The 21699-nt window shown below is 56.7% G+C and overlaps 1 protein-coding gene across 4 annotated transcripts in view; it reads right to left on the bottom strand.

The window, feature by feature from the left end:
• The window catches only part of CRTC1 (CREB regulated transcription coactivator 1), a 92453-nt gene that overhangs the window by 5247 nt on the left and 65507 nt on the right, over positions 1-21699 (bottom strand). For 3 of the 4 annotated variants that reach the window (XM_064381616.1, XM_064381615.1, XM_064381614.1), the window contains 6 exons: positions 18900-18985; positions 13558-13598; positions 12920-13140; positions 7384-7508; positions 4147-4455; positions 508-612 (listed from right to left, as the gene is read on the bottom strand). In XM_064381616.1, coding sequence (XP_064237686.1) covers positions 508-612; positions 4147-4455; positions 7384-7508; positions 12920-13140; positions 13558-13598; positions 18900-18985 — 887 coding nt within the window. The remainder of the gene's footprint in view (positions 1-507; positions 613-4146; positions 4456-7383; positions 7509-12919; positions 13141-13557; positions 13599-18899; positions 18986-21699) is intronic. The other variant, XM_064381617.1, reaches the window with a different exon arrangement.

A 21699-nucleotide genomic window follows, 5' to 3' on the forward strand; every position in this document is an offset into this window, starting at 1 on the left:
GAAAACCCAGAGCTGATGAGTGAGGTCTGAGGCCAGCCTCAGTCTCCTGTCTGTGGAATGGGGATGAGGGCCCTGAAGAGTCAGCACCTCCCCTGCAGGCCGGCCAGCCACCTCAGCTGCACCCCCAAGCCGGGGGAGCCCCCAAAGCTCCAGCTCACGCTCTGGGCAGCATACTGGGTGTGGAGGGCATCATCCCTGGGCCACTCAATGGGGACGTTCAGGCGGGGCCATCACAGGGCCACAGCCATCGCTAACGTCACTAAAGCATGTCAAGAGCCCTCACCACCCCACCTCGTGTTCAGCAGAGATGGGCCATGGCAGCTCCTGGGAAGGGGTGTGTGGGGTCCCTGTCCTGGTACATCCTGGTGGGTGCACAGCTCAGGTCCGACGGAGTGGACGGGATGGGATGGAGCGATGCATGAGGACAGACAGTGGGCAGGGAACACGTGGGGCATGAACGAGACGAGCATGGCACCCACAGGCCAAGGGGGAGGCGGCGCCCCTTACTTGCGGGGAGCTCCCCGGGGAGAAGCCTTGATTGGAGACTGGCGAGGTGGGAGACTGGTTGGCCGGGGAGCCGGCGCTAGTGCGGTACTGCTGCAGAGCCGGCGCCTGCGATGACAGACATGTCAGCACGCCGCCGCCCAGTGCCCCAAGCCCGGGGCTCCAGTCCCTGCTTCCCAGGAGCGGCCTGTGCCCCGATCGGCCCCCAGGCAGGTCCCCCCACCCCTCACGCCTTGGTGATGGGTGCCACCCCAGTGGTAGGCAGAGGAGCCTGGGCACCTGCAGGAAAGGTGGGTCCCTGAGCCCTATCTGCCTGAGACCTCAGGGGAGCTGTCCCCAAACCCAGCTTCCCAGGAAGGATCGGTGTGGAGGGTGAAGAACTGTCCTCATTCCTCGAGCTACAGGAGGGCGATCAGAGGGTTGGACCTGACTCAGCAGGCTCAGAGCCAGAGTGCAACATGTGCACTCTCATGCATGCACACCCAAAGACACACCACATGCACACACATCCACTCAAATGTACACACCCATGCAGGCACACCCAAATATACACACCTTCACATGCACACCCCCACACATATACATATCCACACACAAATGTACACACACAGGCCGGGCGCGGTGGCTCACGCCTATAATCCCAGCACTCTGGGAGGCCGAGGCGGGTGGATCACAAGGTCAAGAGATCGAGACCATCCTGGTCAACAAGGTGAAACCCCGTCTCTACTAAAAATATAAAAATTAGCTGGGCATGTGCACGCCTGTAGTCCCAGCTACTCGGGAGGCTGAGGCAGGAGAATTGCCTGAACCAAGGAGGCGGAGGTTGCGGTGAGCCGAGATCGCACCATTGCACTCCAGCCTGGGTAACAAGAGCGAAACTCCGTCTCAAAAAAAAAACACAAAAAACAAATGTACACACGCATACACACCCATGTGTACACATCCACACACATAAATGTACACCCTCACCAGCACACCCTCACACGTGTACACACCACATGCACACATTGCACATATAGCCACATGCCAAAATGTACACACCCACCCAAATGTACACACATCCAAATGTACACAGCCACACACAAATGTACACACATCCACAAATGTACACACCTACATGCACACACACTGCACATATACCCAAACACCAAAATGTACACACCCACCCATGCACACACATCCACAAATGTACACATTCACATGCACACACCCACACAAATGTGCACACATCCACAAATGTACACACCCACACATGCACACACCCAATGTACATCCACAACTGTACACACCCACATGCACACACCCAATGTACACAAACCCACAAATGTACACACCCACACATATGTACACACCCACACACAAATGTACACACATCCACAAATGTACACACCCACACATATGTACACACATCCACAAATGTACACACCCACACATGCACACATGCACAGACATCCACACACATGCATGCACACCCATGCAGGTGCACACATACACCCACACCTACCCACTTGTGCACACCCACACACATGTCCACAAACCCCCCCACACACACCCATGGGCAGTGAATACCCAAGGCTGGGTGGGCGGGCGCTGCCTCCTGCTCCTGGCTCTCCCTCGCTGTGTGACCTGGGCAGGTCCCCTGGCTCTCTTAGTGCCCAAGTCTGTAGCCCAACAGATCTGGCCTGCCACTGGGGGTGGGGACTGAGTGAAGGCTTGCCAGTAGCCCAGGCTCCCAGCACGGGGCAGTCACTATCCCTGCTCTGCTGCAGAACAAACCTGCCTGATTATGATGTCTGAGACCTCCAAGGGGCAGCTGCTTCCTCCACCTGCTCGAAGGACGAAAGACCTGGGCATCTCCCTGCTATGACCCAGACCTTTCAGAGGCAGGCCGGGCCCTGGATTCAGACCACACTCTGGTCCTGGCCCGGCCCAGCCATGCGGTGTGCCTGCAGACAACTTACCTGACCTGCCTGAGCCTATCACTGAACGAGCCCAGCCTGACCGGTCCAGGGCCTATAACTGCTCTGTCTCCCCCCTGTCCTCAGTGGTCCTTTATGGGCAGTTTAGGTAGGGCCTGAGTCCAGGTGGGGCGGGGCAGGCGGTGGCCGTGAGCTCGCCCAACAGGGTGTAGGTGATGGAGGTGCCAGCACGGTCACAGGGATGACTGACTTGGACCTTCCGAGAGTTGGAAAGGACAAAGTGATCAGAGGGAAATTCTTGTTTGGGTGAGTCTGTGCAGAAACAGTCTCCCTGTACCTCCAGGAGGCTGGAAGTCCTCAAAGGGGGGCAGGAAGCCATCTTTCTTGCTGGGGGTGCTGGGCATGAACACCCTGACCTGAGCGCCCTGGAGGGGCCGTCCCTGTACCTGGCCCAGACACCCTCCAACAACCACCCAGCTCCAGGGCGAGGCCCCACCTTGGGAGCCGCCCCTAGGACCGGTTGCGTTTCCACCAAAGCAAAGACTTGGGCACTTTCCCACGGGAGGCCCTGGGTGGTGCCCTCCGAGGAGTCAGAGCAGCTTGGGAACATGGGTCTCTACCTGTAGGCTCACCCGCCTACCCTGCCCAGCTCCGGCGGCTGTTCTTCACAGAGCACACCATGTTTGGAGGACATTTAGCCTGGGGTTGGCAGCTGGGGTCAAGTGGGACGGCTTGTTGTCCCCCAAACACAGGTCCCTGCTTCCCTGGATGTGGCCCAAAGCAGCTGTGTCCCAGCCCGCCCCCACCACTGGAGCAAGTAGGTAGAAGCCTGCACAGTCGGGAAGGTCTGTGGGTACAGCGGTCAGTACCCCTGTACCCAGTAGCCAGTCCTGGCCTGCCTGAGCCCAGCCCTGGGCAGAAGGTCCCATGGTCTGAGCTGTGGCCCCCGGCCCTGGGTCCCAGGCACTGTGTCTCATGGGCACTGCCTCTTGAGCTAGCTTTGGCCGTCCTTCCCTGGTGAGCTCACGTCACCCCCTGGCCCCTGGGAGCCTGCACCCAAGCCCCAGAATGCTGTGCTTTTCTCACCTCCAAGGAAGCCTGGCTTTGGGTGGGAGGGGCCAGAGAGACCAAGAGGGGGTACCTGGCAGTTAAATATGGGGTGGCCCATCTTGGGTGGAGTCGGGGGCCAGCCACCTGCTTGTGCCCAGTTTCTCCATATCTTTGTTTTTTTTTTTGAGACAGAGTCTTGCTCTGTCGCCCAGGCTGGAATGCAGTGGCATGATCTCGGCTCACCGCAACCTCCGCCTCCAAGGTTCAAGCGATCCTTCTGCCTCAGCCTCCCAAGTAGCTGGGATTACAGGTGCCCGCCACTATGCCTGGCTAATTTTTGTATTTTTTTTTTTTTAGTAAAGATGGGGTTTTGCCATGTTGGGCAGGCTGGTCTTGAACTCCTGCCCTCAGGTGATCCGCCCACCTCAGCCTCCCAAAGTGCAGGGATTACAGGCGTGAGCCACCACGTCCAGCCCAGTTTCCCCATCTCTACAAGTAGTGACAGTCTCAGCTTGATTCCAAGGGGTAGCCCCGTGGAGTGCCGGGCTGGGCAGCGTTCGCTGGGGTCCTGCCCCCTGGCCCATGCAGCAGGTAACCCGACTGTTCTGCAGCCCCCAGGCTATCCTCCACAAGACCCCCAGCCAGGCCCCAAAGGACCCCACCCTGGGCTTACCGAGGAGATGTCGATCCCCATCGATGGCTGGCCAGGGTTCTCTGGGGGGGACTGGGGGAGAGAGGACGGTACCGTGACCGCGAGCGGGGGTGGCTGTGGCCCGCGAGTCAGGCTGGCGCTGGGCAACAGGGGGCCGCCGGGGGGCAGGCGGACGGACGCCTGCGGGGGTGGTGGGGGCGGCGGCTGCTGGGACGCGGGTGGAGGGGGCGGCGGGGGCTGGGGCTGCGGCGGCGGCTGCTGGGAGCCAGCCTGGGTGAAGAAGGCGTAGGGCAGCTGCTGCTCCAGAGACAGGGCATCCATGGCCACGGCCTGTGGGAGAGGAGGGTGTCAGGTGGGGCAGGCCCTGGCTGCCAATGCCTGTTCTCCTCGGGCCCCCGTGATCACGGGCAGCCCCTGGCTGGGTGCTCCTCACAATGAGGGAGGCCAGGCTAGAGAGGGTGGACCTCACCCAGGGCCCCAGCGGGTCAGCTGGAGCTGGGCGGGGCCTGACCTCCTGCATCTGCACGACAAACCACGAAGCTCAGGCCAGTCCACCCACTGCAGGCCAGACACGGGATGGCCGTGCCTGGTGGCTCAGTGAGCAGCCAGTTCCCAGCCCCTGTGGGTGCTGGCAGGGGACCTCAAGTGATCCACCTGCCTCGGTTTCCAAACCCTCCCCCACCACCTGAAGCCTTGCCTGCTCTGAGGATACTGGAGACACCAGCATGGCCCTCACCCAGGGCTGGCTCAGGGCCTTCTCAGAGATGGAAGGAGAAAAATCAGTACGAGGGAAGTGTGTGACATTCGCTGAGTCTGTGTGGAAACTCAGCCAAGGGCTACCAAGCTGACAGTCCTTGGGGAAGGCGGGGGTTCCTGCCCTCTAAGAAAGGCTGAGCGTGCCCAGGAGCTATGGGACAGAAATCACTCAGCAGGATGCCCAGCCTCTGAGAAGCTGTGAGTCATTCCTGAAGAGAAAGGAGGTTCCAGATAGGGAAGGGGCAGGTGTCAGATTGAGACAGCCTAGCTCACAAAGAGGCTGCAGACACAGCTGCCAGAAGCCAGCGCCCACAGATCTGTCTGGGTCTTGATCTGAATAAGACAACTTTGTAAGCAGACGGGAGACGTGGGGGCCGAGGGGCAGGGAGAAATGGAGTCCAGGCCAGGCAATGGCCGGTACCAGGGAACTACCATTAACTTCGTTGTAGGTGGACAGTGCCACTGTGGTTGTTAAAAACAGAGAAGTGGTGGGTGCGGTGGCTCACATCTGCAACCCCAGCACTTCGGGAAGCTGAGGCGGGGGGATCACTTGAGGTCAGGAGTTCGAGACCAGCCTGGCCAACATGGCAAAACCCCATCTCTACTAAAAATACAAAACTTAGCTGGGTGGGGTAGGTACACTCCTGTGATCCCAGCTACTTAGGAGGCTGGCACAAGAATCGACTGAACCCAGGAGGTGGAGGCTACAGTCAAGTTAAGAACACGCCACTGCACTCTAGCCTGGGCAAGAGTGAGACTCTGTCTCAAAAATAATAATAACAAAATAAAAATTAAAAATGGTTGGGTGCAGTGGCTCACACCTGTAATCCCAGCACTCTGGGAGGTTGAGGTGTGCAGATCACGAGGTCAGGAGATCAAGACCATCCTGGCTCACATGGTGAAACCCGTCTCTACTAAAAATACAAAGTATTAGCCAGGCATGGTGGCACACACCTGTAGTCCCAGCTACTTGGGAGGCTGAGGCAGGAGAATCGCTGAGATCGTGCCACTGCACTCTAGCCTGGGTGACAGAGTGAGACTCCATCTCAAAAATAAAATAAAATAATAAAATATTAAGACACAATGTTCTCTGTTAGGGTTTTTCGTTTTTAAAAAGACAAAATGGATAAATTTCTAGAAATGCACAAATGACCAAAACTGACTCAAGGAAGAACAAAAAACCTGAATAGCCTTATGAGAAGTAAGAAGAAACTGCAAATTTCCCAACAGATTTGAGCTAAGATGCAGGTGGCCGCACGGGCGAACTTTACCAAACTTTTTTTTTTTTTTTTTTTTTTTAAGACATGGGGTCTCACTGTGTTGCCCAGGCTGGACTCAAACTCCTGAGCTTAAGCAATCTTCCCACTTCAGCCTCCCAGGTACCTGGGACTACAGGAATTTATCATTATACCCACTTAATTTTACCAAACATTTAAAGAAGAATTAAAAATGCTTCTGAAAAATGAAGGAGAAATGAACATTCCTAACTCACTCTATGAAGCTGCACTGATGAGGTAACAAAGAGGGGAGCCTCAATCGCCAAAATCAGAAAATGAAAACGGGAACTTTGCTACCGACTTTAGGTAAATGAGGATTACAAGGCCGGGTGTGGTGGCTCACATCTGTAGTCCCAGCACTTTGGGAGGCCAAGGTGGGCAGGTTGCCATGAGGCCAGGAGTTTGAGACCAGCCCGGTCAACATGGCAAAAACCCATCTCTATCATCAAAAATTAAAAAAAAATTAGCTGGGCATGGTGGCAGGAGCCTATAATCCCAGCTACTCAGGAGGCTGAGGCACAAGAATTGCTTGAACCTGGGAGGCAGAGATTGCAATGAGCCAAGATCACGCCACTACACTCCAGCCTGGGTGACAGAGTGAAACTCTGTCTCAAAAAAAAAAAAAAAAAAAAGATTACAAAAGAGTATTATAAGCAGTTTTCTGTCAATAAGTTGGACACCAAAGACAAAATGGACAAATTCCTAGAGACACAAACTACCCAAAAAAGTAGATAAGCAAATATAGCACATTGAAAAATCAAAAGCTAAACTCCCATTTTTTTTTTTTTTTTTTGAGACAGGGTCTCACTCTGTCTCCCAAGCTAGAGTGCAGTGGTGTGAACGTGCTCACTGCAGCCTCCACCTCCTGGGCTCAAGTGATCCTCCCATCTTAGCTTCCCTAGTAGCTGGGACCACAGGCGCGCACCACCACACTCGGCTAACTTTCGCATTTTTTTGTAGAGATGGGGTTTCACCATGTTGGCCAGGCTGGTCTCAAACTCCTGACCTCAAGTGATCCGCCTGCCTCAGCCTCCCAAAACGCTGAGATTATAGGCCTGAGCCACTGTGCCTGGCCTGAAAATTTAATAATAAAAATTAAAAGTGTTGGGAGCATTCTCAAGATTTCATGGCCTCCTGGAAGGAGCAGAAGGCCTTCCAAGAAGCAGAGCTGGGCCTCCACCTTTCCCTTTCCCCCTCCCACCTGCCCCCCACTTTGCCCTCGCACCTGAGTGATGGGTGACAGTGGGGACAGGGTGGGTGATGCCTGCTGACGCCTCGCCTCTGTGCTCAGGGACAGGGGGCTGACGCCGGCTGGGCGGTGCTGCGGAGAGGACCCAGGTGTGCTCATCCCTGGAAAGGAAGTGGGAGGGAGGGAGAGTATGAGACTGATCGCTGAGAAAGGTCTGCTTACACACCCACAGTCACACTGCATGACAGCAGCCCAACTGCTCAGACAGAAGCCCATGGGTATGTCCCAACTGCCAAACCTGGGCACCCCCCCAAGACCCTGATCCCTGCTCGGGGGGGTCCCAGAGTCCAGCACATTCTGTTCTCCTTCCTTCCGGGAAGGGGATGTCCCATAGACGGCCAACCAGCACATCCCCATCTCTGGAGCATATGATTGGCCCCCAGATACATATGATTGGCCCCCAGATAGACATGTGATCAGGCTGGTCCAATGAGAGCCTTCCCAGGGACTTTAGCTGGAATTCCAGGAAGGGCTGTCTGAAGCCAAGGGCGGGGCATCCTGTGGCGAGGGGAGGTGCCAGCTGAAGGGCTGACAGGGAGAGGCAGCACCTGAGCCCCATCCAGATGGCACTTCCCACTTTCAGGAGACAATAAATGTCCTTTTTTTTTTGGCTGAAAATGGCTTGGGTTGTGGTTAGCTTCAAGCCAGCAGGCCCTGCTGAAGGCTGTGGTTTCATCTATCGCCTCATGGATCTTGCCCTCCTTTGGTGAATGCGTCCACTCCTGTAGCTGCTTCTCACGGCCCCCAGACCTGAGCATCTGCTGTCCCCGATGTCCCTCATCCCCTCATCCACTTCCTCCTCCCCAACCTGGAGCATTCCCCGAGCTGCAGTGCCATCCCCCCACCCCCTGCCCTGCCAGGCTGCCCGAACTAAAGAATGTCACTCCTCAACATCCTTCCACCGTCTCTGCCCTGGGGTCTGATGCCCTCGTTCCTGCTAGAGGTCCTGTCAGGGGCCGCCTCATCACCCCTTTCCTCACCCTGGCCCCCCAAGGCCCTTGCCCTGGGCAACCCAATCCTTGGATTCTGCTGCGGTGATGGAGCTGGGTGAGGTCAGGTTCAACGTGGCAGCAGCTGGGGCTGGCTGGGTTATTGTGGGCACCATGCCAGGCACGTAACAGGCCCCTCGATGGCAGGAGGAGCCCTGGGGGCCTGGCCTGACCCCTATCCCCCCCGGAGACTCAGTTTCCTGGTTGGCAAGATGGCGATGATAATATCCACCCTCTCTGGTTCAAAGTGAGGCCCTCGGGAGGTCAGGAGCAGGCTGTGAAGAGCATCTGGCCTGCAGTCAAGGCAGGAGTGAAGCCGCCTGACTCACCCCAGGAGATCCGGGCACCAGATTAACCTTGTTCCGGCAGATGAGACGGCGGGTGCGTGGGCCCGTGGGAACACACCCGTCGAGCGCCAAGGGGAGATGACAAACAGCCTCGTCCGTGCCCAGGGCAGCTGCTCACTGGGGCGAGCTCGGTCACGCCTGCACTTCCCCTCGGATGCCCTGGCGGCTCTGCTTGGCTGCACGCTGTGGGAGGAAGCCTGGTGCTGCTCTCCAGGCAGTGTCCTGTGCAGACTCTGGCTTCCAGGGAGGCCTCAATAGAGGCCTGGGCGGGAGAATCTGGGGGAAGCCTGCTCAGAGCACACTCAGAGTCACGAACCTGGGCCACTCCCTCGTCTGTCCTGGGAGTCCGCCACTTCGTGCGTCCAGCGGGCCGAGAGATGCTCAATGCCCAGGTCAGAAGCAGAGGCTGGGCTCGGTACACAGTAGGGACAAATGCCAGGAGTGTGTGAGGGCACGGATGTGGGCTGACAGGGCGGGTGGGGCCTGAGGCCAAACGGAGCACTGTGGCCTGTCTTGAGGTGCAGGACGTCGGCCCATGGCTACTGGGCTGTCTGATGCTCCAAGAGCAGCCAGAAATCCGGTGTTCTACTGGCACTCCCCTGGTTTTTCAATGTTGATTCTAAGTACAGTCACGCATCACTTAACAACAGAGGTGATTTCTGAGCAACGCATCGGCCGGCGATTTCACGGCTGTGCACAAGGATCACAGAGCAACTTATACAAACCTGGACGGCAGAGCCTCTACACACCTCGGCCAGATGGTAGGGCCCTTGTTGCCAGGCGACAAACCTGTACAGCGTGACTGTGCTGAATACTGTCGGCCAGGCGCAGTGGCTCACACCTGTAATCCTGGCACTTTGGGAGGCCAAGGTGGGCGGATCACCTGAGGCTGGGAGTTCAAGACCAGCCTGGCCAACATGGTGAACCACTGTTTCTGCTAAAAATACAACAATTAACCAGCTTGGTGGTGCATGCCTGTAATCCCAGCTACTCTGAAGGCTGAGGCAGGAGAACGGCTTGAACCTGGGGCGGGGGTGAAGGTGGCAATAAGCCGAGATCACGCCACTGCACTCCAGCCTGGGCAACACAGCGAGACTCCATCTCAAAAAACAAAACCAAACAAACAAAAAACAGGCCGGGCATGATGGCTCACGCCTGTAATCCCAACACTTTGGGAGGCTGAGGCAGGCAAATCACCTGAAGTCAAGAGTTCTAGGCCAGCCTGGCCAATATGAAACCTCGTCTCTACTAAAAATAGAAAAACTAGCCGGGTGCAGTGGTGCACACCTGTAATTCCAGTTACTCTGGAGGCTGAGACAGGAGAATCGCTTGAATCCGGGAGGCAGAGGTTGCAGTGAGCTGAGATCGCATCACTGTACTCCAGCCTAGGCAACAGAGCGAGACTCAGTCTCCAAAAAAACCAAAAAACAAAAACAGTAGGCAACTGGACTCGTGTGTCTAGGCCTAGAAAAGGTGCAGTAAGACACGGCATTATGCTCTGATGGGGCCACTGCTGAATACGTGGTTTGCTGTTGGCTGAAATGTCAAGATGTGGAGTGTGGCTGCATCACAGATGCCCGAGTGCAGGCCACACGAAACACACCGTGGGCTGGATTTGGCCCTTGGGCTGCCGGTCTCTAACGTCTGCCCTGAATACAAGGGAGTTTTTAATCTTCCACTGGCTGCGAAGCCAGCTCTTGGCCACCCCTAGAGAGGCCAGTTGGCCCAGGAGGGTGGACGGGCGCCTTGCTGTTGAATTCGTTTTGGCAACCTGGCTCACCTTCGGGAACAGGAGCAGAGCCAGCTGGAGGGGAAGTCTGGGGCGGGCAGAGAGAGCTGCCAGGGGAGGGCGGGCCAGGTGGCAGAGCCCGCCTGGCCTCAGAGCCAGGCCAGGAAGGAGGAGCCAGGGCCTGCCCTCCTCCCGCACTCTGGGAAGCAGCCAGGGATATGGCAAATGTAGATGAAGCCAAGCAGGGTGCGGTCTCCCGGGCCTCGAAGGCCTCCGTCTTCCTCCCTAGGGGGCTGACGTTCTGACTGGCGCGTGGGCTTGGGAGGAAGGAGGGGGCTGCCTTCGTGTATGCCAGGGGCTGGGGGCTCAGCTTGATTTAAAAGGCTCCCAGAAGGTAAAGCCCCCACTGGGCGGGCTGCTGGGATGGCAGGTTCACACACAGCCTGACACATGTCAGGCATTACCGGGCCGCTGTGGCCAGCGCCGGCTCCAGCTCCCACACGTGTTATGTTTCCCTGCGCTTGTTTAGACTGGCCGGCGGCTGGAGGTGCGCGGCTCGTGGGCGGGCGCTGGGGAGTTGCCAGGGACCCTCCAGCAGGAAGGGGGCTGTGTGCTCTGGAGGCAGTGGGGAGACGTGAGGGGAAAGGCAGGGGCTGGGAGATGGGGTTTCTACGTGGGGCAGGGGCACCTGCAGCCCCAGCACTGGCCTTTGGCTTCCTGGTTCTACACAGGTGCGTGTGGATGCCGCCTGCCTGGCCCTGTCTATCTGCAGACAACGAACAGGGCTCCTCCGAATCAGCTGTGTTCTCTGGTACCCTCTGTTCAGGGGCAGAGCCCCTCGGGTACAGGGCCTGGGTGTGGGAGTCAGAACAGGCTCAATGCGCTCAAGCTGGGGCCCTCTTCCCTCTTCACTGTTCTGGTCCCCATGCCCTCCTCCAAAAAACCCAGGAACATTTGCGACACCCTCCACAGCCCTTGCCCGTCCCTGGCCCCATTGGTACCAAAGCCAAGAGCGCCTCCTCCTCCCTCTCCCTCACTCTCTGCATCAACCCGGCTCCCAGGCTGGCCAATTTCACCCCCGAGTCTCCCTGCAGAGCCCCAGATTGGGGTGCTGTCCTGCTCCAGCGGCCGCGCCTCCCAACAGCTCCTTCTTCCAGGGCAGCCAGAGGGACTTTGCCAGTTATAAATGTAAGCACGTGACTGTCTCATGGTGGTGCTGCCTTCCCAGCCTGGGGCAGAAGCAGGATGGGATGGCTCCTTCTGCGGCTCTGGGGCAGGACGGAGCATGGCGAGGTGGGGTGTGTCACCCTCACCCCCAATGCATTCCCCCATCGTCCCTCCAGCCTGTCCCACCCCCTGGGGCTAGTTGGAAGCCAGGCGCCTGCCACCCCCAGGATGCAGGCCACGCACCATACAGCCAATGGGGACGCAGGCGATAGCTGAGGACAGAGCAGTGCCGTGGGCCAGGGCAGGGGTGCAGGAAAGCAGGAGAGACCAGGGCTGGGAGAGCCTCGACAAGGATACTAGGGCTGAGCAGGGCAGAGCAGGGGAGGGAGGGAGCCCTGTGGCCGCCTGGAGGGGGAGAACTCCGTGTGCAGAGGCCTTGCGGTGGGGCTGGGGCTGACTGTGGCCAGAGGGTGCAGGGTGAGCCAGGGTGGGCATCCCAGGCCCTGGAGGCCTCAGGCTTTCACTGAGAGGGAGTTGCGGGCTGTGCAAGGTCCCAAGCGGAGAAAGCCATGGCTGCTGGCTGTTCTGAGTGGGGAGGGGGCTGGGAGCCTGGAGGGAGGGCCCAGGTCAGCCCAGGTCCTGAGGGTGGAACAAACAGACTGACAATAGGCCAGGGCCGGGAAAGGACAGAGGAGTTGGGACGCCTCTGCAATCAGTGCAGCCACAGGAGAGGGTTCCTGGGGGAAGCAGGGTGACAGCAGCACCAGGAGCTACTGGGACGGGCAAGGGGCCTGTGTGACATCCCTGTGGAAGTGGCCGAGGGAGGAAGGAGTGTGGAGCTGGAGACGGGGCGGGGTGTGGGGGGACAAGGTGATGTGGGGCTAGGGTGTGACAAGCAGGTGTCAGGAAGGAGGTCAGGCCTGGTCCTGCCCCCATGAAGGGCTGGGGGTGAGGAGGGGCGGAGGGAAGGCCTGGCCCATCCCAGCTGTGTTAAAACCCCCAGGGCTCCCCTCCTGGACTCCCCAAGCACCCTCACACACCCTCAAAGCCACCGTCTGGTATCTACGGGCGCCATGCGCTCCTTTCTACCAGGTCTGCATCCCAGCTGCACCCCTGCCTGGGATGCCTGTGCCCACCGGGTCAGCCTGTCTGCCGTCCCCAAGCCCTGTCCCCCAGGCCCTGGTATTTGGGACAGAGCTCTGCCAAGTTCCCCTGCAGATGCCCGTGTCGTCTCCAGAAGCCGGTGCTCCGTCCGAGGGCGGAACATCCCCCCGCCTTACCCTGGCCGGCGCCGCCGATGCCCAGGTGCGTCAGGTTGGCCGCGAGGTTGCCGGTGCTGCTGGAGCTGCTCAGCGAGGGGAAGGTGGGCTCCTCGGGGTCCAGCGGGGTCGGGAGCGGGGAGGGGAAGTGGATGTTGGTCAGGTCAGGCAGGGAGCCCCCTGTGTTGTGGGTGGCGGGGATCAGGGCTGTAGTGTTTTCCTGGTCGGCGGATGGGAAGATGCTGGGGAAAGGCCAGAAGGAGGCAGGAGGTGAGCTCACGGAGAGGGGCTGGCAGCAGGGACAGGAGGGTGGCGGGAAAAAATCAGCGGGTACAAAACGACACCCGCCATCAGGTGCTGTGTGCTCAGGAAACCACTGGCTGGGACCCTAGAAAGCAGCCTATTACCCAGTGGGGGCAGTGGGGACCAGGGGCGGCGACCTCCCTGCACCCAGGAGAGGGCATCATCCCTGGAAAGGAGGTGCCCGAGGGGTGGGCGTGTGGCGGCTCTGTCACTGCTGCTGGTTGCATGGTGTCCCTCTTGCAGGGACTTGCCACCTCAAGAGAGTGGCCAGAAAGCCCCGGGGTGGCCAGAAAGCCCCAGGGTGGAGAAGCGGTGCTGCGGCTGCAGTGTGTGGGGTGGGCCCTGGGGAGACTTACTTGATTCCGGGGACCTCACAGGACTTGGGCCTGGACCCCGTCTGAAAGAGAAGACAGCAGAGCCTGAGCCCTGGGAGCTCCCTGTGGGGCCTTCCTCCTGGGCCCTGGGCCTCCTTGAAACAGCTCATCTTCCCACAAAGGCCAGAAATGCACCATGAGAACCAAGCTTGTGGGGCCACAGAGCCCCGCAGACGGAGGACAGGTGGCCCCCATACCCCCCACGGTGGAGGGGCAGGCCCCAGACACCTCCTGAGCTCAAGTGATCTTCTTCCTGCCTCAGCCTCCCAAGTGGCTGGGACCGTAAGCAAGTGTCACTGCACTGCACTCGGCTACTTTTTAAATTTTTGTAAAGCGCCTCTTGACACTCCCAGGCCTGCACCACAGCAGTCAGCAACCAGCTCAGCAGAGGCCCCTGGCACCCAAGCTAAGTGTCCCTAGAGCTGTCCCCGACCCTCCATGCCGCTCCCAGATCATGGTGGCGGGGGTTCTAGGGGCAGGAGCGGCTTCTGTCCAGTGCCCACCGGACAAGTTCACGAGCAGCCACTGGTCTCCAGGGAGTGAATCAGGCCCAAAGCCCTAAGGAGGGGAGAAGTGAGTCAGGGGAGCGCCAGGAGGCTTGGACCTGATGCAAGAACCCAGTTCAGAGGTTGCTGCTCCTGTCTTGGGGCTGACCAGCCTTGTAGCAGAGACCTAGGCATGTGACTTCCCTGGGGACCCTCAGACTCTGCTACTTCCTGAGAGTCCCGAGACGTCCCTATGCTCTGCGGACAGCCACACTCATTCCCCACTGACTAGGGCTTGGGTAGCCCTCGGCGTGACACTGGTTTTTGTGCTTGGCTGTAGAGCGCTTTTAGGACACTTGGGACGTGGTGGACAGCAAGGGCCCCACAATGCGCTCTTCTTGCAGTGTGGCCCACAGAGACCTTGAAGTTCAGAGTCCCAGGAAGGGCTCCTCCACCCTTCTAAAAAATGGTGTTTTGTTTTTGAAATGGAATTTTGCTCTTGTTGCCTAGGCTGGAGTGCAAAGGGGCGATCTCAGCTCCCTGCAACCTCCGCCTCCCAGGTTCAAGTGATTCTCCTGCCTCAGCCTCCCGAATAGCTGGGATTATAGGCATGCGTCACCACGCCCGGATCATTTTTTGTATTTTTAGTAGAGATGGGTTTCTCCATGTTGGTCAGGCTGGTCTCGAACTCCCAACCTCAGGTGATCCACCCGCCTTGGCCTCTCAAAGTGCTGGGATTACAGGTGTGAGCCACCTCACCCAGCTAAAAAATGTTTCATTTTTATTTTTTAATTTTTTTGTAGAGATGAGGCCTCACCATGTTGCCCAGGCTGGTCTCAAATTCCTGGGCTCAAGCGATCCTCCCACCTTGGCCTCCCAAAGTGCTGGGCTTACAGGCGTGAGCCACAGCCCCTGTCCTGAAGTTTGGACTTTCACAGCAATGGGAAAGTAAATCAGAATCCCAGCAAAAAGACCGGCCAGGTACCTCCGAGGGCTTCTGAAAGCAGGGTGGGGTCTGGCTCTGGCTGTGAGCACACAGGGGTGGGAGGGCAGCCTCTAAGTCAGACAGAGCCCAGCCAGTTGGCCTTGGGGAGGGGGTGCCCAGGAAAACCTTCCTGGAGGACCAGTGTTTCCTCCCCTGTGAGTCGGGGACGTAACACAAGCTGAGACATGGGATCACTGCAGGCCTGGGTAATGACAGGCTCCAGGTAGGGGGCCCCCGAGACTCCTGTTCAAGGACAAAAGAGGACCCGTCTTCTGCTCTTGGCAGGCATGACCAGACAGAGGCCCGGCCACGGATGAGGGCACCAGCGTGGCACGTTTCCGCCCCTGGGGCCCTGGGGCGGGCACTCCTGGCTGAGTTCTTTCAGGATTATCAGATAAAAAAGGCGAAGGCACTGGCAGAGGGTGGGGCTGGCCTCGAAGTGCATGCACCGTGAGGGGGCAATGCCCAACCCGCGGCCACTGGGGCGCCTGAGGGGTGGCGTGCGACCGGCGGGCGTTAAGCCTCTGCGGGGAACGCCGGCTGAACGGGTTTCTACTTGGCCAGAGCCACCTTCATTCCGAGAGTAAACATTCGCTTCATTACCGATTTCTGCAAAGCACACCGGCGATCACGTTCTCAAGAATACTTGAAAAGCATTCCACAAACATCACGGAGACATTAATGGATTTCTGAACAGTATTAAAAATTCACCCACCGCCCCCTCCTCCATCGGCGGTGTGTCTCCCTCTGTAAGGAGACTGTTGCTATCTTCTTCCTTCTCTCGAGTGACGGCCCAACATCCAGCTGCGCAAACGGACCGTGACCTACTTACCCTGCTCTCTGCTGCCGGATGTCAGTTTTCTAGTTTTGTCTGTCCTTAGAATTTTTTTTTTTTTTTTTTTAGAGATAGGGTCTCGCTCTGTTGCCCAGGCTGGACTTGAACTCCTGGGCTCCAGCGATCCTCTGGCCTCCCGAGTAGCAGGCACACACACATATCACACTGGCTGTTTTAAAATGTTCTGTAGAGACCAGGTCTCTGTACGCTGTCCAGGCTATTCTCAAACTCCTGGGCTGAAGCAATCCTCCCACCTCAGCCTCCCGAAGTGTGTGGGGATTACAGGCATGAGCCACTGTGCCCAGCTTAGAGTTCTTTCTTTCTTTCTTTCTTTTTGAAATTGAGTTTTCACTCTTAGTGCCCAGGCTGGAGTGCAGTGGTACAATCTTGGCTCACTGCAACCTCCGCCTCCCAGGTTTAAGTGATTCTCTTGCCTCAACCTACCAGGTAGCTGGGATTTCAGGCATGTGCCACCACACTGGGCTAATTTTTTGTATTTAGTAGAGACAGGGTTTCACCATGTTGGCCAGGCTGGTCTTGAACTACTGACCTTGGGTGATCCACCTGCCTTGGCCTCCCAAAGTGCTGGGACTACAGGCGTGAGCCACCGAGCCTAGCCTAGAGTTCTTTTTTAAAGATTTTTTTCCCCCCAAGTATGGAAATCCCAAGGGACTCCTTGTGCCAAACTGAAACACAGAGAAAGAACCCAGGAGTTTGAGACTAGCCGGGGCAACACAGTGAGACCCCGTCTCTACCAAAAATTAAAAAATAGGCCAGGGGAGGTGGCTCATGCCTGTAATCTCAGCATTCTTGGAGGCTGAGGCAGAGGACTGCTTGAGCCCAGGAGTTTGAGAGCAGCCTGGGCAACGAAGTGAGACCCTGTCTCTATAAAAGATTTTAGAATTGACTGGGAGCAGTGGCTCACACCTGTAATCCTAGCACTTTGGAAGGATGAGGTGGGTGGATCACCTGAGGTCAGGAGTTCAAGACCAGCCTGGCCAACATGGCGAAACTCCGTCTCTACTAAAAATATAAAAATTAGCCAGATGTGGTGGCGGGCTCCTGTAATCCCAGCTATTTGGGAGGCTGAGGGAGAAGAATGGCTTGAACCAGCGGAGGCACAGGTTGCAGTGAGCCCAGACTGTGCCATTGCACTCCAGCCTGAGCAAAAGACCCAAGCTCCATCTCAAAACAAAACAAAACAAAATTTGTCAGGTATGGTGGCGTGCGCCTATAGTCTCAGCTCCTCTGGAAGCTGACGCAGAGGACTGTTTGAGCCCAGGAGACCAAGGCTGCAGTGAGCTAGGGTGGCACCACTGCACTGCAGCCTAGGCATAAGCGAGATCCTACCTCTAAAGTAAGAAAAAGAGCCTGTCATCCCAGCACTCTGGGAGGCTGAGGCAGGCAGACCACTTGAGGTCAGGAGTTCAAGACCAGCCTGGCCAACATGGTGAAACCCCCATCTCTACCAAAAATACAAAAATTAGCCAGGCATGGCACACGGCTGTAATCCCAGCTACTGAGGAAGGTGAGGCAGGAGAATCGCTTGGCCCCGGGAGGTAGAGGCTTCAGTGAGAAGACATCACACCACTGCACTCCAGGCTGGGGGACAGAGCGAGACTCTGTCTCAAAATAAATAAACAAATAATTAATTAAAATAAATATAACGAAATTTAAAAATAAACTAAAAAAAGAAAAAGAAATACAGAGATGGACACAAAGGACTGACAGTGCCACCCACTCGCGCCAGGACAGAGGATGCACAACCCTCGCAAGACGCCCGTCAGCTCTGCCTCCCGGGATCTGCACAGCCGCATCTCCGCGTGTTTCATGCCTTTTCAAATACGCTCATCCTACTCTGTCCACGTGACAATAGCATCAGGAATGTCTTTCATGCGTTTACAATGTCTTCAAAATCCTAGCTCCTCGGGGACTGAGGACAATTTCCTCAACAAGTCCCCTAGTGCTGAACATGCAGGTTGTTTTTAGTTTATTACAAAAGCTCTGGGAAATACCTTCAAACACACCGCTCCTTGCTCGTGCCTCAACTCCCACTGACTGAATTCCTGCAGAATAAACTGATGGAGCAATACTTTTTTTCCCCCCACCAGAAAGGGTCTTGCTCTGTTGCCCAGGGTTGGATGCTACAGTACGGTCATAGCTCACTGCGCCTTGACCTCCTGGGCTCAAGTGATCCTCCCGCCTTAGCCTCCCGAGTAGCTCGGAGTACAGGTGCACACCGCCACGCCTGACTCATTTCTTGTAGAGACAGGGTCTCATTTTGTTGACCAGGCTGCTCCTAAACTCCTGAGCTCAAGCGATCCTCCCACCTCGGCCTCCCAAGGTGCTGGGATTACAGGCGTGAGCCACGGCCGGCCACGGGCAAACTCTGTTGAGAGGATTTTGGCGCAGGATGGCGCATCACTGTCCCAGAGGGGAGGAGTAATTTGCATTGCTGTCCCTTCCGCCGCAACTTGACTCGCAACTGGTTTTATTTTTATTTTATTTTTATATTTTGAGACAGAGTTTTGTTCTTGTCGCCCCAGGCTGGAGTGCAATGGCATGATCTCAGCTCACTGCAACCTCTGCTTCCCGGGTTCAAGCGATTCTCCCATCTCGGTCTCCCAAGTAGCTGGGATTACAGGTGTCTGCCACCACTACACCCAGCTAATGTTTTGTATTTTTAGTAGAGACGAGGTTTCACCATGTTGGTCAGGCTGGTCTCAAACTCCTGACCTCAGGTGATCCGCCCACCTTGGCCTCCCAAAGTGCTGGGATTACAGGTGTGAGACACGGCGCCCAGACTGGGTTTTAATTCTTTGTGCAGTTTTGGCCTGTTGGATAAGGCCTGCTGTTAGTGATCAACAGACAGTTCAGTTTCGAAGATGGAAAAATCATAGTGAGGTTCCCTGTCTCGGGAAGGTGAAGCCACCCCAACGTGCCATTTTGTCACCTTTGCCCGGGTGATGCTAGAGAAGGGCAAGAAGAAAAACATGTTTTGAAAGCTCATGGCTCTTACCTTCTTGGTGTCCCACGCTTGCTTGGAAAGGTTTTTGTCTGCCTCTGACGTGGTCTCTTCCATTCCTGGGACTGTTAACAGTAAGACTGGGGAGGTGGGAGGGGAGAAGGAGAATCAGAGAAGAAATGTCTTTGCAGCCGCATGGTGGCACCAGGAGGACACGTCCCTGACACGGAGGCACGGCCGTGGTAGGACTGCAACTGTCTGAACAAAACTTCTGTGGACTCTACTAAAACCACGAAAAAGCGCTTCATGACAAACAATAACAACTTTAAATAAGTCAGAGAATCTGTGACTTAAGAAAAAAATAGGCTGGCGCGGTGGCTCATGCCTGTAATCCCAGCACTCTGGGAGGCCAAGGTGGACAGATTGCTGGAGGTCAGGAGTTCCAGATCAGCCTGGGCAACATGGGGAAGTCCCGTCTCTACTAAAAATACAAAAATCAGTCAGGTGTGGTGGTGGGGACCTATAGTCCCAGCTACTCCAGAGGCTGAGGCAGGAGAATCACTTGAACCCGGGAGGCAGAGGTTGCAATGAGCTGAGATCATGCCACTGCACTCCAGCCTGGGCGACAGAGTGAAACTCAGTTTCAATAAAGAAAAAGAAAAACAAGGCCAGGCACGATGGCTCACGCCTATAATCCCGGCACTTTGAGAGGCTGAGGCAGGCAGATCACTTGAGCTCAGGAGTTTGAGACCGGCCTGGGCAACGTGGCAAGACCTCGTGTCTACAAAAAAATAAGAAAATTGGCCGGGTGTGGTGGTGTGCGCCTGTAGTCCCGGCTACTCAGGAGGCTGAGGTGGAAGGATTGCTTGAGCCTGAGAGGTGGAGGCTGCGGTGAGCTGTAATCATGCCATGGCACTCCAGCCTGTGTGACAGAGCAAGATCCTGTCCCTAAAATAAAATAATAAATATAAAAACAGCAGCTCCGGAGCCTGAGGATGTGTTGATTCAGCCTCCCACAGAGGAGGCTAACCAACCTGGGCCTCGGAGGCTTCAGGCTGCAGAGAACAGCTAAGAATCTCTCCCAAGAGCAGCTGCCTAGCTTGTGTGTATTTTCTTTTTCTTTTTTTTTTTTGAGACAGAGTCTCACTCTCGCACCCAGGCTGGAGTGTAGTGGCACGATCTTGGCTCACCACAACCCGTGCCTCCTGGGTTCAAGAGAGTTCAAGCGATCCTCCTGCCTCAGCCCCCCTAGTAGCTGGAATTACAGGTGTGTGCCACCATGCCCAGCTCACTGTTTTGTTTTGTTTTGTTTTGAGACAGAGTCTCGCTCTGTTGCCCAGGCTGGAGTGCAGTGGCATGATCTCAGCTCACTGCACCCCCCACCTCCCAGGTTCAAGCGATCCTCCTGCCTCAGCCCCCTAGTAGCTGGGATTACAGGCACGTATCACCATACCCAGCTAATTTTTGTATTTTTTAGTAGAGATGAGGTTTCACCATGTTGGTCAGGCTGGTCTCGAACTCCTGACCTCAGGTGATCCACCTGCCTCGGCCTTCCAAAGTGTTGAGGTTACAGGAGTGAGCCACAGCGCCTGGCCCTAGCTTGTATGTTCTGTTCCACATCCACCACTCAGCGAACCCACTTCCTGCTCTGGGCTGCTGGAACCCTTATTGAGTCCCCGGCGCCAAGCACAGGGGTTCAGACCGTGTCACTCAGTGCCGACGGACGTGGGACCAGTGCACTTGTGGCAGCGGCAGTCCTGTGAGTCAATCACAATGTCAGCCAGCCCCAGAGCATGAGGAGGCCAGGGAGGGTCTGAGGGACGGGATGGAGGGGCATCAGTCGAGGCTCTAGAACCAGCCAGGCCTGAAGGTGCCTTTCCTTGAAGCTTTCAGTTGAGGTGAGAATAAACACGTCCCCATTTTCTTTTTTCTTTTGAGACAGGGTTTCACTCTGTTGCCCAGGCTGGAGTGCAGTGGCTCGATCTCAGCTCACTGCAACCTCCGCCTCCCAGGCTCAAACAATCCCTGCTCCTGCCTCAGCCTCCTGAGTAGCTGGAACACAAGCACATGTAATCAGTTAATTTTTTTATATTTTTGGTAGAGACAGAGTCTCACCATGTTGCCCAGGTGGGTCTCAAACTCCTGAGCTCAACTGATCTGCCTTTCTCAGCCTCCCAAAGTGCTGGGATGACAGGCGTGAGCCACCACGCCCTGCCGTTTCCCCATTTTCTTTATGCCTGTCGCGTGTTTCGTGGTGTTTTTTTTTTTTTTAACTTGTAACTGGGAGAGCCATGAGCATTTCAACCCTCCTTGTTGAAAGCCAGGCTGCAGGGAGGCGGCCAGGCCAAATCCAGCCCTGTCACCACCTTGGGCCCTGCTAGAAGAGTGGGGATAGATGATTGTCTCCGCTAAGCCCCCACTCCAAGGCCACCAGGGGTCCCAGGTCACAGCTCCCTTCCCCGGTTACAATGCCCCAGGGGATGGCAACATCCTGGTGCCCACCCCCCAGATGTCCTCCGTTTGTGGGGACCTGGTAGGAAAGGCAGAGGCCTCAGAACAGCCCACTCATTAGGAATGGCAGGGAAGACCCAGGCACTGTGCCGTCCTCCTGGTGCCCACCCCCCAGATGTCCTCCGTTTGTGGGGACCTGGTAGGAAAGGCAGAGGCCTCAGAGCAGCCCGCTCATTAGGAATGGCAAGGAAGACCCAGGCACTATGCCGTCCTCAGCACCACTAGGTGTTCCAGAAGCCTCGTTTTCAGTATGGAGACATTCTCTTCTCCCTCCCGCCTCTGCTGCATGCTCAGCCGGAACCCGGAGTGAGGTTCTGGCCAACAGCCCCCTTCCCCCTCCTAT

The sequence above is a fragment of the Aotus nancymaae genome, unplaced genomic scaffold (genome assembly GCF_030222135.1).
Source record: "Aotus nancymaae isolate 86718 unplaced genomic scaffold, 86718_ANA_hifiasm-v0.15.2.pri h1tg000028l, whole genome shotgun sequence".
Classification (NCBI taxonomy): domain Eukaryota; kingdom Metazoa; phylum Chordata; class Mammalia; order Primates; family Aotidae; genus Aotus; species Aotus nancymaae.